At 50.2% G+C, this 16986-nt stretch overlaps 1 protein-coding gene across 4 annotated transcripts in view; it reads right to left on the bottom strand.

Annotated features, from left to right (window-relative positions):
- Positions 1 to 269: 269 nt before the first annotated feature.
- Positions 270 to 16986, bottom strand: part of AP3S2 (adaptor related protein complex 3 subunit sigma 2) — a 58823-nt gene continuing 42106 nt past the window's right edge. For 2 of the 4 annotated variants that reach the window (XM_058665587.1, XM_058665589.1), the window contains 2 exons: positions 2521 to 2628; positions 270 to 1208 (listed from right to left, as the gene is read on the bottom strand). In XM_058665587.1, coding sequence (XP_058521570.1) covers positions 1080 to 1208; positions 2521 to 2628 — 237 coding nt within the window. In that variant the 3' untranslated portion in view covers positions 270 to 1079. The remainder of the gene's footprint in view (positions 1209 to 2520; positions 2629 to 16986) is intronic. The other 2 variants (XM_004577931.3, XM_012928551.2) reach the window with 2 other exon arrangements.

Raw genomic sequence — 16986 nt, 5'->3', positions numbered from 1 at the left:
CAGCACCGTGGCCAGGCCTGGCTGCGATGGGGCAGGGGCAGGGGCAGGGGCAGGGGCAGGAGGCCTGATTCCCAGGAGCAGGGCAGCTCTACATCAGCCACCAAAGTCGAGCACTGGGATCACAGGGCGAGGAGCAGGGCATGGTGAGTGCTGAGCCAGGACTTCCCCTGTCCCTGCCCTGGGGTGACCTCTGCTTAGACCCCACATGCTGGATGCTGGAAGCCCGAGAGTTTTCTAGGGAGGGAACTCAGCAGTCACAACACAGCAAATGGACTTTCTGCTCTCGCGAGGAGAGTATATTTTAAACTTGTAAAGAGCCACAGTTTGGGATGTTCCACAGGTTGTCGTGGGCCTTCTGCAGACTCGGGGCCTCTGCTCGTCACCAGGGACCTCTTGGCGCATCTAGAGGGGCGCTCTCCCCACCCACAGAAGGGTGGTGGGCATACTCCAGGCTTCCAGTCTGCACTGTGTCCTGCACCTCAATACCTGTGACAACAGAAGCAGGACAGTGAAGTGGGGCCAAATATCCTGCAGGACGTGTCAACCAAAGAGCCCGGCACTGCACAAGGGCTCAGGTGCAACATATATGCCAAGTTAGCAAGGGGGCGGCCCTTACCTGCCACTCATGACACCCCCAGATGGGACAGATCAGCCCTTCTCTTTCTCTGTGGCACCTCACCCCCTGCCCTGTGAGCTTGTGTGCTAAGACTGAAGTCTCTAGGAAGGGACCGTACTTGGTTCCAAGGTGAGGTTTAGGGAAGCAGATGACCTGCTCAACATAATCCCCAGGCTATGGAGCAGCTGCATGGGGGCGGTAAAGGTGCAAGTAGTGTGTGCCTAACCCCACTGGGAGTGCAGGGCCCCTGCCATCTACAGAAGCCCCATGTCCTAGATGGGCACGCTGCAGCCGAGGGTAGAGCCCAGAGCAGCCGTCTCCGTGGGAATCCCTTTTCTGCTGTACACCACCCAGGCAGGCTCGAGGGCCCGTGGTCTGACACTCCTAAGGCTTGTACGAGTTGTTTCTGGACTTGTTGGGCTTGGCCCGTTTCAAGGACTCCAGGTCACCCACTCCTTCACCCTCAGACAAACTGGGACAGGTTGGGGACTTTGATGTTGAGGTCGCCGAGGTTGATGTTGCGTGGGATCTCGGGCAGGTTGATGTTCTTCACGGCAGACACGGCCCGTGCTGGCGCTGCTGAGAGGCCGCCCTGGGGACAAACAGACACGTCTCAGGGTCGGCTGCCTAGAGTGCTTTATCAACAAGCCTAGGAACTCCCACTCAGCCCGCCAGTGCTATTCTTCCTCCGTTCCCTCCAGGGCAGCCACCACAGCGGACATGGGGAGGAAGGGGTCTGGCCTGAGTCTCCTATGAGTGCAGGCTCCTTGGAGGTGGACTGCAACTCCACAGCTGGATGGTTGCAGCCCCCACAGTGCTTGGTGCACAGTGGGTGCTGAGGACATGTGTACTCAAGTTCTTGGAGGTGGTTTGTCCACATCAGGTGAAGCATTGTGGCTCTTTTCCAATTTTGAAACAAACAAAACCCTAAAGGGGCTGAATAGTGGGTAACACTGACATCACAGGGAAGCTCTTCAAGGAAGACAGCCTGTCACAGCACCCTTGCCAGCTGACGGTGAGGTGGGACAGCGGGCTGTGGACATGCCATGTGGCCATGAGTAGCTGTGGCAGACATGGAGGGACCGGGACTGATAAAACAAAGGGAGGACCATGCACAGTCAGCCCAACCTCACTCCAGTGTGCAGAGGAGGGGAGATGCTGACAAAGACCCTCGGAGTCACTCCCTCATCTCAGGCACTGATTCTAAACCCACCCTCACCCAGCAAATCTCCACTTCTGCTTCTTGACCCCCTGGTTGCTGCCTTACTCACCATGCATGCACTTCCTAAAGCACTCCGCGGCACAGGAGCTGTGTGCTAAAAAGCACCCCCCCCGGCAGGGCTGCTGGGGTGCGTGCAGGGAGAGCTCACGGGATTGGGAACACACCAACGGATGCATGATGTGGCCGTCCAAGTGAGAAGGAGGGTGCCTGGAATCGGGGCTCCCAACAAGTCTGAGGAGTGGGAGGACAGCCTTCCCATGAGCTCCATGCTAGGGTGGACCGGGATATGTTGCTTGTGAACCCAGACCACACTCAGCCGTGGCTTTTCATAAGGATAGCTGGGAGAAAGGGCGCTGGCAACTGTGCGGAGTGGCAGACACAAGAAATGGCTGCTGGTGGGCAGACTCAGAAGGCATACCAACCAGGACAATCCCAGAGTTGGAGCAGGGGCTGCTAGGTCCCTCCAGGGAAATGTAGGGCTTGGGAAGGAGGGCCACCTGCCTTCCTTGGCCATCTGGCTCTTCTACTCACCCTTCTTGCCCCAAGCCTGAGCCCCTGACACCTCCTTACCTGCTGAACTTGCAGGGCTTAGCTTCGCATCAACAGACTCCAGGACACTTCCCAACAGCCCCCACCACCAGCACACGTGCATGGCCCCCTCTAGGCCTGGCTGTGGACTCACCTCGGATTTCTCCAGCCGGTTCTGGGCTTCAATCTGGGCGACGATCTCGTTCATGTTTGTCTCCAGCACCATGCCCCCCATGACCACCTCCTGCAGGATGTAGTGCACCTGGAGGAGAAGCACAGACAGGCAGGCTCAGAGCAGGCTGGGGAGCTCAGGCTGTGGCCAATCAGACAGTGCCAGGGCCTCATCACCACTCTGACACCTCTGATGCTTCCATACCCACTGATGAGACCACAGGGTCCTCCCACATCAGGCACCCTGCAGCTCCAGTCTCTCCTTCCAGCAATGGCAGAGGGGCTGGCTGAGGGCACAGGTGATGAGAGCACACAGAGCCTGTGTACATTCTGGCAAAGCCCCTTCTCAGCGTTCCAGCTGCCCTGTAGGAGCAGGACTGCAGTGACAGCTGCGTGACACACCCTGCACGGTCCACAGGGTCCTGCCCAAGCAGGGACAGTTTTCACTACTAGTAATACCATCAACACCAACTGGATTAATAATGTCCAGCCACAACCAAACAACCCCAGGTCTCTACCATGAGAGGCCTGGAGCTCCCTCCACCAAATATGGCTCTGGACACTGCCAAATATCATGGTTCTTGAGCCAAGTGCGAGCTTACTTGCCGGTGGAGGACTGAGAAGAAAGATGCATTGCACACTGGTATACATTTTGGAAAAAAAAAAAAGATTTACTTGAAAGAGTTACAGAGAAAGAGAAGAGAGAGAGTGAAAGAGAGAGAGAGATAAGGGAATGGAGGAGAGAGGGAGATGAGAGGGCTCTTTCATCTGCTGGTTTACTCCTCAAATGATGGCAACAACAGTGACTGGACCAGGCTGAAGCCAGGAGCTTCTTCCAGGTCTCCCACATGGGTGCAGAGTCCTAAGCACTTGATTTCTCCGGGACATCAGCAAAGAGCTGGATTGCAAGTGCAGTACCTGGGCCCGACGGCATGGCCTAACAGCTAAAGTCCTCGCCTTGCATGCACCAGGATCCCATATGGGTGCCGGTTCTAGTCCCGGCAGCCCTGCTTCCCATACAGCTCCCTGCTTGTGGCCTGGGAAAGCAGTCAAGGATGGCCCAAAGCCTTGGGACCCTGCACCCATAGGGGATACCAGGAAGAAGTTTCTGGCTCCTGGCTTTGGATCTTTGGCCGTTATGGTCACGTGGGAGTGAATCATCAGACAGAAGATCTTCCTGTCTCTTCTCCTGTCTGTATATGTATATCTGACTTTCCAATAAAAATAAATAAATCTTAAAAAAAAAAAAAGGTATAGTACCTGAGATTTGAACTGGTGTCCATACAGGAAGCTGGTGAGGCAGGTAGCAGTTTAACTATGCCACAATGCTGGCCCCACCTCTGTGCACTTCTGACACATCATCTTCTCTGGCACATCTGTTCACATTTTGCCCTCAGTTCGGGGAGGGAGTGTACTAACATGTAACTGGGGATATTTGTTCTAGTCTTAGGAAGGGAGCACACTAAAGAAGATAAATTCCTTTATTTATCTTAAAGGCAGAATTACACAAGGAGTTAAGGTGGAGGGAGGAGAGACAGAGATCTTCCACTTGCTGGTTCACTCTTCAGATGGCTGCACTGGCCAGGGCTGAGCCAGGCTGAGGCTAGCAGGCTGGAGCTCCACCTAGATTTCTCACGTTGGTGCAGGGACTCAAGTACTTCCCAGGTGCATCAGCACAATGCTGGATCAGGAGGAGCAGGCCAAGTTCAAGATCAGAGCTCCTTTGGGTTGCAGATGTCCCAGCTGGGGGCCTAATCCACTTCACCAGGACACTTGCTCCTCGCTTTAGACGATTTACAAAATGTAACATGAGGCTGGTTTAAGAATCATTCTCTAGGGAACGCCACAGTTTATATTTCCCCATCAGGAAATAGGTCCCTGAAACACCATGAAGGTTCCTCAAAATATGAAAAAGAATTACCATATTATATAGCAATCCCATTGGATTTTCAACCCAAAAGAACAGAAAATGGAGACTCAAAGAGATACTGTAAGAAGGTATTTCCTAGAAAATGCGATTTATATTTGGTTTCAGGACAAAAAAAATCTTATATCCATCCATACAAAGGGTCTTCAAAATGTTCATGAAAGGAGCTTACATTTGTGGTATAGCAGGTATGCTGGCAATCCATATGGTCACTAGTTTGGGTCCTGGGTGCTCCCTACTCCAAATCCAGCTCCCTGCTAACAGCCTGGGAAAAACAGAGGAAGATGGCCCAAGTGTTTGGGCCCCTACACCCATGTAGGAGACCTGGATGAAGCTGTTGGCTCCTGGTTTCAGCCCAGCTCAGCACTGGTTGTTGCAGCTGTGTGGAGACTAAACAAGCATCTCTGTGTTTCTCCCTCTCTCGGAAATTCTTACAAAATAAACAACTCAGTGTTTAAAAAAATAAATTAAAATGAATATTATGAAAAATTATGAGCCTGGTGCAGTAGCCTAGTGGCTAAAGTCCTCGTCTTGCACATATACAAGCTCCCTGCTTGTGGCCTGGGAAAGCAGTAGATGGAAAAGCCTTGGGACCCTGCACCCATGTGGGAGACCCAGAAGAGGCTCCTGACTCCTGGCTCCAGATTAACTCAGCTCTGGCCAGTGCAACCACTTGAGGAGTAAACTGGAGTGAACCAGAGGATGGACGCAAGATCTTTTTCTCTGTTTCTCCTTTTCTCTCTGTATGTCTGCCTTTCCAATGAAAGTAATTACACATTTTTAAAAATTATGCATAGATTTCAAATTTTTGCACTAAAGTAGGTTTATTTTCTTTTAAAATTTATTTGAAAGGGAGTAGTGAGTGGTACAGTACAAGCCCTCAACGGGTAGTTCACTCCCCACACAAGTGACAGTAGAGTTGGTCCAGACCAAAGCCAGGAGGCAGGAACTCAATCTGAGTCTTCTACTGCAATATTTGAGCCATTACCCGCTGCCTCACGGGTTGCACATTTGCAGGAAGCTAGGACTGGGAGCAGAGCCAGAACTCTATAACCTACCACTCTGATCTGGGACAGGTGTGTCACAAACAGTGTTTTAACCATCATGCCAAATGCCTGCCCCTAATCTTTTAACTCTAGTTTTCCACAAACTTTATGAAATGTTCTTGTCTTGTACTGTCAAGTTCAAAGCAGTGAGATTCACAACAGAGGGAAGCAACCCAAAAGTTCATCAGCAGATGACTGGAAAAACAGAGGGTGTTCTAGACATCCAAGAGAATCCCATCAAGCTTGCAATGTGTAAGAGCCTACTGACCAAGGCTGTGATAGGGATACGCCTGGAGGAGACCATGCCCAGTGTAATGAGCCAGACACAAAGGATGAGCTTGGGCATGAGACCTGGGATGGTCAAATTCTCAAGGACCAAAGCAGAATGGCAGAGCTGGGGAAAAGCGGGCAAATGGATTCCTGGCTCAGAGCTTTACTCTGCAGCATGGAGAGTTGTGGAGATACACAATTGTATAAGGGCACATAAAGAAAGCCACCATCCTGAAAAAATCAAATGGCAAAGATTCCTGTGGAAAGAAATGGAAATAAGCCTCTGTAGTACTATTTCTATTCCTTCTTAAATAAAAAAAAAAAGTTTATTGGAAAGCAAGATTTACAGGGGAAGGAGACACAGAGAGAAAATCTTCGGTCTGCTGGTTCTCTCCCCAAATGACCTCAATGGCCAGAGCTGAGCTGATCTCAAGCCAGGAGCCAAGAGCTTCTTTTGGGTCTCCCATGTAGGTGCAGAGTCCCAAGGCTTTTGCCCATCTTCTACCATTTTCCCAAGCCACAAGCAGGGAGTTGAGTGGTAAATGGGACATCCAAGACATGAACCCGAGCCCATATGGGAGCCTCAGCGTGCAAGGCAGCTACTAGGCTACCACACTAGGTCCCTCCTATTCCTTTTGCTAACCAATCCTTTCTGAGTGGGAAGCAGTATCTGTTGGGCATCTGCCATGTGCTAAGCGCTTTTTGTAATGTACTTTAATTCTGTAATGTTCACCTGAGGTAGGTCATCTTCATTTCTCTCTGAGAAGTGAATGAAAGGACAGCACCGACAAGCATGGTGGTAGCAGAACTGGGTGGTGAATCTCGGATCGGCCTGACCGTTCGGCCCTCACTCCCTCCTTGTTTATGGAGGCAGGCACTTCCTGGGACCGTGCTGGGGCTCACTGAGTAACCACACCAACACGTCCTGCACGTCACACGGAGTCGTTTAGGGCAGCTGAGGAGCTAGTGTTTGCACAGTGGAAATGTTTATAGATGCTCAGTCCCTCTCTTCACCGCTGCATGGACAGTGGGGTCAGTGAACTCACCCAGAGTTCAAAGTCAGCCTGGGGCACTGTCTTAGCACCTCCCTCTGCACCCTGCAAATAGCATCCTGCAAACAGCCTGCTTCTGAAAAAAAGCTTCTATTTAGAGATAAGCACAAAAGAGAAATCTGCACAGCATCTATATAAAGATTCAAGAAAAAAAGCTTAAGAAAGAAACAGGAAAACAAGATGACAGACTAAGACCACATACTGGGAAATACTATCACAGAGCAGCTAAAATACTATGTAAAATTAAAAAAGAAAACTCATTTTTATGAAGGGCTCAGAGAAGGAAAAGGAGCACTCAGAGTGGAGGTGGGAGATAAGGGAGAAGGTGGATCCAGCAGAGCACAGGAAAAAGGTGGAGGGAAAGGGCCCAGCACAGTAGCCTCGTGACTAAGTCCTTGCCTTGCATGTGCCAGGTTCTAATCCTGGCAGCTCCACTTCCCATCCAGCTCCCTGCTTGTGGCCTGGGAAAGCAGTCGAGGACGGCCCAAAGCCTTGGGACCCTGCACCCACATGGGAGACCTGGAAAAGGATCTGGGCTCCTGGCTTCGGATCGGCACAGCACCAGCCGTTGCAGTCACTTGGGGGAGTGAACCATCGGATAGAAGATCTTTCTCTCTGTTTCTCCTCCTCTCTGTATATCTGACTTTCCCATAAAAAATAAATAAATCTTAAATTAAAAAAAAAAAGGCAGCATGAGGGAAAAAACAGTCCCAGAAATGAAGGGAAGACTGAAGGCACAGAAGGGAGAAGAGATATTGCCAAGAGAAAGTAAGGGACAGTGACAAACAAAAACAGCACCAGGTCAAAGTGCCACTTGTGACACAGACACCACATACCAGAGCACCGGCTCAAGTCCTGGCCGCCCAGCTTCCCCTCCAGCTCCCTGAGCAGGTGCACCCTGCAGAGACTGGTCCAAGTGCTATCTTCTGGGTCCCTGCCAGCCACTGGCGAGACCGGGAGGGAGCACCTGGCTCCTGGATGTGCACTGACCCAGATCTGGCTGTTGCAGCCAGTGGGGAGGGAATCAACAGGTGGTAGAGCTCCCTCTCTTCTGCTGCTGTGCTTCTCAAATAAAAAACATTGACAGAATGAGAGAAAATAGAAGAGACAGCAAAGGAGGAACATAAGAAAATCATGATACAAATGGATGAAACATTTGAAATTTCTCCTTGCAGATGGCATCAAGTCAGAACTCAGCATATTTCTGAACTCCAAGAGGCCTGGGATCCAGATCCACACTCTGAAAGAACACACTGCACGCCTGGCAACACAGCCAGCCAATGCATGACATGCTTTGTTTTGTCATTGGTTTTTAACATTTTTTAAAGATTTATTTTTATCAAGAGGCAGATTTACGGACAGAGAGACAGACAGACAGATCTTCCACCTGCTAGTTCACTTCAGAAGCGCCTTTAGACCAAGGCTGCCACAGGGATGCACCTGCAGGAGACCCTGTTAAGTGAAATCAACTAGACACAAAGGATGAGCTGCAACAACCAGAGCTGAGCTGATCCCAGCTGGAGGCTTCCCTGGGTCTCCTGCCATGGGTTCAGGGGCCCAAGGACCTGAGCCATCCTCCACTGCTTTCCTGGGCTATAGGCCCTCATTCTGATATTTAAATATTTAAATATTCATTCATTTATTTATTTATTGTAAAACAGAGTTACAACAGAGAGAGGACACACACCCACCCACTCACCCACATTCACAGAAAATATCTCCTACCACTGGCTGAATCCCCAAATGGCCAAAATGGCTGGAGTGGGTCAACTGAAGTCAGGAGCCAGGAGCTTCTTGTGGGTTGCCAGGTGTCCAAACACTTGAATGATCCTCCACTGTTTTCCCTGGCCTATAATACAGAGCTGGATCATAAGTGGAGTAGCTGGGACTTGAACCAGTACCCATGCTGATGCCACAGAGACTTAACCTGTTATGCCATCGTGCTTCTTCTAATACACTTTTCTCTTTCTTCTTATTTTTTTGAAGGTTCATTTATTTATTTGAAAGGCAGAACCAGAGAGGGGAAAACTTCCATCTGCTGCTTCATTCCCTAGATAACCCAAGTAAGTCTCCCACATAGCAAGGAGCCATCTTCCACTGCTTTTCCAGACACATTAGCAGGGAGCTGCACTGGAAGTGGAACAGCCGGGACTCAACCAGGATCTCACAGGGCATTCAGGCATCAGAGGCTGTGGCTTAAGCCACTGTGTCACAACATGACACACTTCTTAGATACTCCTGGATATCTGCAATCAGGCAAAAAGATCAAACTACTTTATGAAATAGGGAACAAAACTTAAAAAAACTTTCCAAATTGATATTTACTGCTAGCAATCAAACCAAACCAAACCAAAACAAAAGCCATCTCTACTTACTTTTCAAGGACAAAAAGTGACTCAAAGATTTTGGATTGACTCCACTGTGGAGCAGCCCAGACTGGGAAGGCAGGTCCCACCTTCCTGAATGGTCTCCAAAAGGAAGCCCAGGCTAGGGAAGGAGGAACTGCAATTGGCAGGGGAAAAGACTGTGGACATTTCACGATAGGATTCAGACTAAAACAAGATTAGCATGACAACACTAATCTCATTACTCACACCTTTCAGCTAGCTACAGTTAGGACCAGAAGGAGGGCAGAGGGAGGGCGACAGGCTTACAGACTCCCTGGCCCTCCACAAGCAGAGCCCTCAGCATCTGAAGCCATCACCCAAGGAAGAAAAACAGCGACCGTGGCTTTCTACAAATGTATGTATTTAAAGCTGGAGCGACAGGGATCTTCCCTCTGCTGCTTCACTTACTACACGGCTGCAACAGCTGGGGCTCTGCCAGGCCAAAGTCAGGAGCCAGGCACTCCTCCAGGTGGTAGGAACTCGAGCACTTGGGCCATCTTGTAGCTTCTGGTCCAGCCTCCCAGGCGTGATGGCAGGAAACTGGACCAAACACCAAGTAGCCAGGACTCAACCCTGCACTCTGACAGGGCATGTGGCTGACCCCACAACTGCTTAATGTGCCGTTCCACAGCACTCATCCCTCCTGGTAACTTTGATTGGGACTTTCCCCTAGCACCCAAGTCCATTGTTATTTGATAGGAACAAACTTTTGATTAGGGACAAAACCTTTTCTGCTCATCAGGGCTCCATGCCACCACTGTATAAAATGTGCCCAGAATGTATCACCTACAATTCTGCTTTTTTTTTTTTAAGATTTATTTATTTTTATTGTAAAGTCAGAATACAGAGAGGAGGAGAGACAGAGAGGCAGATCTTCTGTCTGATGATTCACTCTCCAAGTGACTGCAATGGCTGGTGTTGTGCCAATCCGAAGCCAGGAGCCAGGAACTTCCTCCTGGTCTCTCATGTGGGTGCAGGGTCCCAAGGCTTTGGGCCGTCCTCGACTGCTTTTCCAGGCCACAAGCAGGGAGCTGGATGGGAAGTGGAGCTGTTGGGATTAGAACCAGCGCCCATATAGGATCCCGGTGCGTTCAAGGCGAGAACTTTTAGCTGCTAGGTCACTGCGCTGGGCCCAATCCTGCTTCTTTACAGAGAAAGAACTCAGACTTTCGGGGAATATCAAGTACAGAATCCTTTCAGTTACAGCATCCTTCCTCCTCTGACCTTGCCCAAATTCATTCAACTTTGCTTCTTTTTTAAAGTAGCTCACTTTTCCAAGACCTTCACCGGAGTTGGCAATAAACAGTTCTCTCTTCTCACTCTGGGTAATTCCCACATCAGCAGATGGGCTTAGGCAGATCTGAGACCACACCCCCAGTGTGGTCAGAGAGCACAAAGCTCAGCCCAGAGCTGCTCCTGGAGACAAGGGGCCAAGCAGTGAAGCAGGGGTGTGAGAAGCACGTGACCCCCATTTCACCCTGAGCTCACACACCTGGATTGACAGAGCACAAAGAAGGTTCTGTGACATGACTGGAGGGGGATGGACAGGAGGGGACTGGAGGCTGTCCACAGGAATTGAGGCACACCTGAGACCACCCTGAGAGGGGAAGCCCCAGGCCCACACTGGGAGGCTGGCAGTGAGGGTGGGCAGTGCAGGGCTTCCTAAATGTGAGTCAGGGAGGTGGCCTGCAGATCACAGGAATAGGAGAGAGACCAAGGAAGCAAAGGTCTCCCAGGGCTTGAAGCTGCCTGACATGGGCTCTGCTGAACAGTCAGGGACTATCCAGTCACAGCAATGTTGCCTCCTGCTGGCTCAGCAAGCATCTGAACAATGACACCAGCAAAATCCACGCAGGAGTGGCTGCTAACTGAAATTCAACAAGTCCTGTCGATTTATTAGCTCTTGGCAAATTCAAAGAATCTTATCTAGATCACCTTACTATCTATAAATAGTCACACCAGGAAGTTTCATCTGAACTTAGAAATAACTCCAATAAACTAACAGGATTTTTTTTTAAGCACTGAGGTTTTTTTTTCGTGTGAGTCTAACAGGATTTCTTGATACAAGGAGAAAGCAACGGGGAAAATATTTTGGGTGATATATTTGAAATCTTAAGAAGTAAAAAGTGAAAAAAAAGTAAAAAGTGGAAGGAAAACTCATGTTTTCTAAGATACACAAATTTATGATCTCATGTTTATTTCTATTTTTAAAAGATTTATTCGTTTGTTTCAAACAGTTACATAGAGGGAGAGACAGAAAAGGAGAGACCCAGATGGCTGCAATGGCCAGGGTTGAACCAGGCCCAAGTTGGGAGCCAGGAGCTTCATCCAGGCATTCCACATGGGTGGCAGGGACCAAGTATTTGAACCATCTTCCACTGATCTTTCCAGGCCATTAGCAGGGAACTGCATCAGAAATGAAACAACCAGGATGCAACCTAGCACTCATATGGGATGTTGATATTGCAGGCAGTGGCTTTTCATGTTATGCCACAATTCTGGCCCCATGGCTACCTTTTAGTGAGTGAAAGTTGGTGTTTATAAGGCTTGGCTCAGTAGCCTAGTGGCTAAAGTCTTTGCCTTGCATGTGCTGGGATCCTATATGGGCACCAGTTCATATGCTGGTTGCTCCACTTCTCATCCAGTTCCTGGCTTGTGGCCTGGGAAAGCAGTTGAAAATGGCCCAAGGCCTTGCGACCCTGCACCCACATGAGAGACCCGGAAGAAGCTCCTGGCTTTGAATCAGCTCAGCCTGGGGAGTGAACCAGTGGACTGAAGATCTTTCTATGCATATTTGACTTTCCAATAAAAATCTTAATTTAAAAAAAAAAAAGAAGAAAGAAAGAAAGTTGGTGTTCACAGTTCTATCCTATTTGAAGTTCTTTTGAAACCCTCAACAGTCCAGAATGGTAATGGTTATGGGGTCAGAAGGTCAACTCTTCTAACAACTGCTATAAGTTTCTGTGCTTTAGCCAAATGCCTGGATCTTCAGATTCCCACTTCTGGACCTGGGTCCTCTGCATCCATGTGGCCCCTTTGATTTCCTGTCTGTGAGAGCTTCCCTCCCCTGAGGCAGCAGCATGGCCCAAGAAGGACAGGATCTTGGCAGCGCTGGATTCATTAGGTTCTCCTGGGCCCCTTGGCTTAATAACAGGTAAAACAGAAAGCACACACTGGGCAGGGCTGAGGATGCCCTAGCACCTGGCTCAACGATGGGACTTCTTTTTTTTTTAATATAAATTTTATTTTTGATGATGTTCACAGAATTGATCAGGGTGGGAAGGGTGGAGGATTAGGAAAAAGTGGGTGAGACCACTGTTTCCAAATTTTCTTTTTCTTCTGGCTGTGTCTGGGGGAAGGGGAGACATGGGGAGGAAACCACACCCAGCCTCCCAACCGTCTCAGTGCATGGTGATAGGGAACACGCACCCAGTGTTACCTCAGGGTCACCGATACAGAGCATGCTCCGTGGGTTCTGCTTAAGTGGTTATGACATGCTGTTGATCTTGCCTCTCCAGGGATGAGGAAATCCTTCCAAGGTCCACTGGCTGACAGAGACCATCTTAGAGTCTCCATTTACCCAAATATCCGTTGTCAACACCAGGCTGGGGTAGTTGTCCAATTTGTTCTGCCCTCCTTCCTCTGCCATGGTACCAAATGTCTTCTATAGGCTGTGGTGATCTGCCATATCCTCAGTGTGAATCTGGGTATCCAATCACTGCTCTTCAGCAATTGAGGAGGCCCAGTTCTGATACGTGCACTCCACGATCAGACCACAGATCCTGAAATTCTCCCCATGGTTGGAGTTCGGAATCCAGGGGTTTAGTTGGGGGAATACCCAAAGAAACCTTGTTTGAAGTGATTCTAGACCTGTCTGGCTCCCACGTCAGCCTGTGCACATACTGGTAGTTGCAATTGCTGGGCCAGTTCTTTCTCTTTTTCTTTTAAGATTTATTTATTTTTATTGCAAAGTCAGATATACAGAGAGGAGGAGAGACAGAGAAGTAGATCTTCCATCAGATGATTCACTCCGCAAATGACTGCAACAGCTGGTGCTGGGCTAATCCGAAGCCAGGAGCCAGGAACTTCCTCCTGGTCTTCCCCTGCGGGTGCAGGGTCCCAAAGCTTTGGGCTGTCCTCCATTGCTTTCCCAGGCCACAAGCAAGGAGCTGGATGGGAAGTGGAGCTGCCGGGATTAGAACTGGCACCCACATGGGATCACGGCATGTTCAAGGCAAGGACTTTAACTGCTAGATCACTGCGCCAGGCCCCTTGTTGGGCCAGTTCTTTCTCCAGCCCCATGTTTCACGTAAATCAATGGGTGCTGTGGCCCAGCCCAACCCTGTCCACCATATATTTGGCTCTTACATATACCCGTGGGAACTACATCTTAGTCGTGCTTGCCATATGTACAGCAGACCAGTTTAGTCTGTCCCACATCCCATTCAGCTCACAAACATGTCAAGGGGTGCTGAAGCCTAGCTCAACCCAGCTGACCCCATTATCCAGCCCACACTCATGCCGGCGGTGCCTCCACCTGTCTAGCTAGGCCTGCCACCAGTCCTGGTTCTCATGCTTACCAGTGGGGGTTATAGCCCATCACAGAGGTGCCCACCATTTTCCTACTGGACTTACTCCCAATCCTGGATCTTGCACTCTCCAGATGGTTCTGCAGTCTAGCTTGATCGGATTTACCCCTATTTCCAGTGTTTGCCAGCTAACGCTGCAGCAAAGCCCAACCAGCCTGCACTTACTCTGGCTCATGCATGTACCAGTGGGTATCATCGGTTAGCCCATCCTGGCTCTCCCCTAACCCTGTTCACATGCAGGTCAACAAGTGTTGTGACCCTGCCAGGTCTGGTCTGCCCCCAGTCTCAGCTCTGCCACTCACCAGTGGGGGCAGTACACCGGGACTTCCGACCTCAGAACTGCTCTACCAGACAGACCCAGGCCTGAGCAGCAGCTCCACAGTAAAAATGCACAAGAGGGAAAAGAAAGCAAGACAGAAGTGACCAGAAGACTGTGAAATGACTGCCTCACCCACAGGAAGCACCTGATGGGAAGCCAACACTTATCTGAGCAAGAATAAGGGCTCACGTCGCTGCTGCCCTAGCTCTTACTCCCTCTCGCTGTCCTTCGGGGGTATACCGACAGGCAGCCCTGGGCACAGTGGAGGCTCTCAGAGGCCTTGAGGTGCTGAGCAGCCCTGGGCTGGGCAGACACTCCAGGAGGCCTTGAGGTGCTGGAGCAGCACTGGGCCAGGGAGACATTCCCAGAGACCCTGAGGTGCTGGAACAGCCAAGGTTCAGATCAGCTGAACTCAGGAAGGCCGTGCCCTCTTCTCAGTGACCCTGCTGCACTTTGCACAGGTGTCTACTGAAGCACTTAACTCAGTGACCTGTCATTACTGTGCTCCCTGTCTGTCCTCCTCAGCCACAGCCTCTCACGGGGCTGCTTCAGTGTTATCACCTTCCCTGGATCCCCCCCCCCCCCCCCCGACCCGCCGTGCTGAGCACTGGGCTCAAGAAGGGACTTCACAGACGCTGGCTGACCAGAAAGAGGAGGCTCATCTTGTTCAAGCGTCCTGACTGCAAGGAGACACGCATGGGGGGTGCTAGGAAACGCACACCTTGCAAACACAGAGCGAACCTCACAGGTGAGAGCAGACTACAATGAGCCTGTGCCTTTCCTACTGACGGAGCCAAGTGGGAAAATCACAGTGTCCTGCCAAGGACCCAGGTGTGCTCCGACAAGCCAGTGGCAACAGCACTCCCCCAAGGCCAAGGCTACAGGGTTCCATCCTCACTTCAGTTCCTCATTGTAGAACCTTTGCGTTTAATCTCATTCTATAGGGACCATCACTGAAACAAACCACCTTGGAGGCTCAAGGTAATAAACAGTAGGGCATAGGCAAGGCCTTGATATTGAAATTGACTTCAAATTGGATAGTCCCAGAAGTGGCAGTGTTGCAGTGACAAGGCAATGTCCCACAGACGGAAGGCTCTCAGACAAGCAGCCCCCAAGGTTGACTGCATTCATGAGGCAGCTACCCGGCGTGTGGGGTCTCCTGCAGCTCTCTACAGAGGGACACATGAACACCCAGCACTCCAAACCTAATCAAAGCCACAGGGACTTCTGGTTCTACACCATAGGGCAAAGGACTGCTACATCACCAGAGTCAGAGACCCACAGTCCAACTGTTACTATTCTTACACATGTATCTTTCTTATCACACAGGAGACAATCAACTATGAAAATACATGTCACAGTCTTTGTATCAGAACACTAGGATGCCAATAACAAAACACTCAAGATTTTAATTTTTTTCAATTGTATTCATTTTCATTTTATTTGAAAAAGCAGAGAAATAGCGAGAGAAATGAGAGATCTATCTGCTGTTAGTCATCCCTCAAACATCCACTACAGCCACGGGCGGGCCAGGCTGAAGCCAGGAGCCTGCAATTCAACTCAGGTCTGCCATGTGGGTGGCAAGCACCCAAGTACTTACACCCTTTCAGGGTGCACACTGGCAGGAAGCCAGAATCAGAAGAACTGGGACCCCGACCCAGGCACTGCGCCACGGGGTGGTATCCCAAGAAGCATTCTAACTGCTACACCAGTTGCGGGTAAAACACTGACAAAGTGGAACTCAGGAGTGACAGCAGGGAAAACAGAGACAGGCATATGTACGGGTCCAGCGAAGGCATGTTTGCTCCTTCTTCCCTTTGCATTTCTTCATTAAGTGGACAATGTGGGAACTGGAGAGGGAGGCCAGGCCTGGGTGACTCGCAGATGATCTTCTCTTCCCCCACCAGCGCTGGGCCCACTCAGAATCAAATGACACATTTCCTGTCTTGCACCCTGAAGGCCTTTCCTGGGAAGTCACACCAAGACTTAGCAGCTCAGCTGTGATCTGCAGGTCAGAGGACTGCTGGCTGCCTCTCTATCAAACACTCTCTGTCAAAAACCACTACAGGTATGCAGACAGAAGGGCCTGTCCTGTGGTGTGTGGCTCTTTTGCCTAAAAAATGAACACACAGTAAGCTGACACAGCACCTGCTGGCACAGTGAGGGCAGTGAGCCACAGACGCACTAAGAACCGCACCCACTCTCCTTCACTTCCTGGTCAGGCAGACAAGAGAATGCATCAGGAGTCAGGCATTAAATCACGGTTCTCAATAGAAACCTTCAAAAGTGTATCACACACCCCCATGACAACTACCACTTCGTTCGAAAAAATATTCATGGGACCTGGTATGGTAGCCTAGTGGCTAAAGTCCTCACCTTGTAAGACAGGGCCTGGCACAGTAGTCTAGCAGCTAAACTCCTAGCCTTGCATGCACCAGGATCCCATATGGACCCTAGTTCTAATCCCAGCGGCCCCGCTTCCCATCCAGCTCCCTGCCTGTGGCCTGGGAAAGCAGTCAAGGATGACCCAAAGCCTTGGGACCCTGCACCTTCATGGGAGAACCAGAAGAGGTTCCAGGTTCCCAGCTTCAGACTGACTCAGCTCTAGCTGTTGCAGTCACTTGGGGAGTGAATCATTGGACGGAAGATCTACCTCTCTGTCTATCCTCCTCTGTATATCTGACTTTCCAATAAAAATAAATAAATCTTTTAAAAAATCATTTATTTGGGCCCAGTGAGGTAGCCTAGTAGCTAAAAGTTGTCATCTTGCATGCGCCGGGATCCCATATCAGCGCTGGGTTCTAATCCTGGCTGCTTCACTTCCCGCACAGCTCCCTGCTTGTGGCCTGGGAAAGCAGT

This window comes from Ochotona princeps, chromosome 6, assembly GCF_030435755.1.
Source record: "Ochotona princeps isolate mOchPri1 chromosome 6, mOchPri1.hap1, whole genome shotgun sequence".
Classification (NCBI taxonomy): Eukaryota; Metazoa; Chordata; class Mammalia; order Lagomorpha; family Ochotonidae; genus Ochotona; species Ochotona princeps.
Note: the sequence above shows the minus strand (reverse complement) of the source record. Positions and strands in the feature narration are given on the sequence as shown.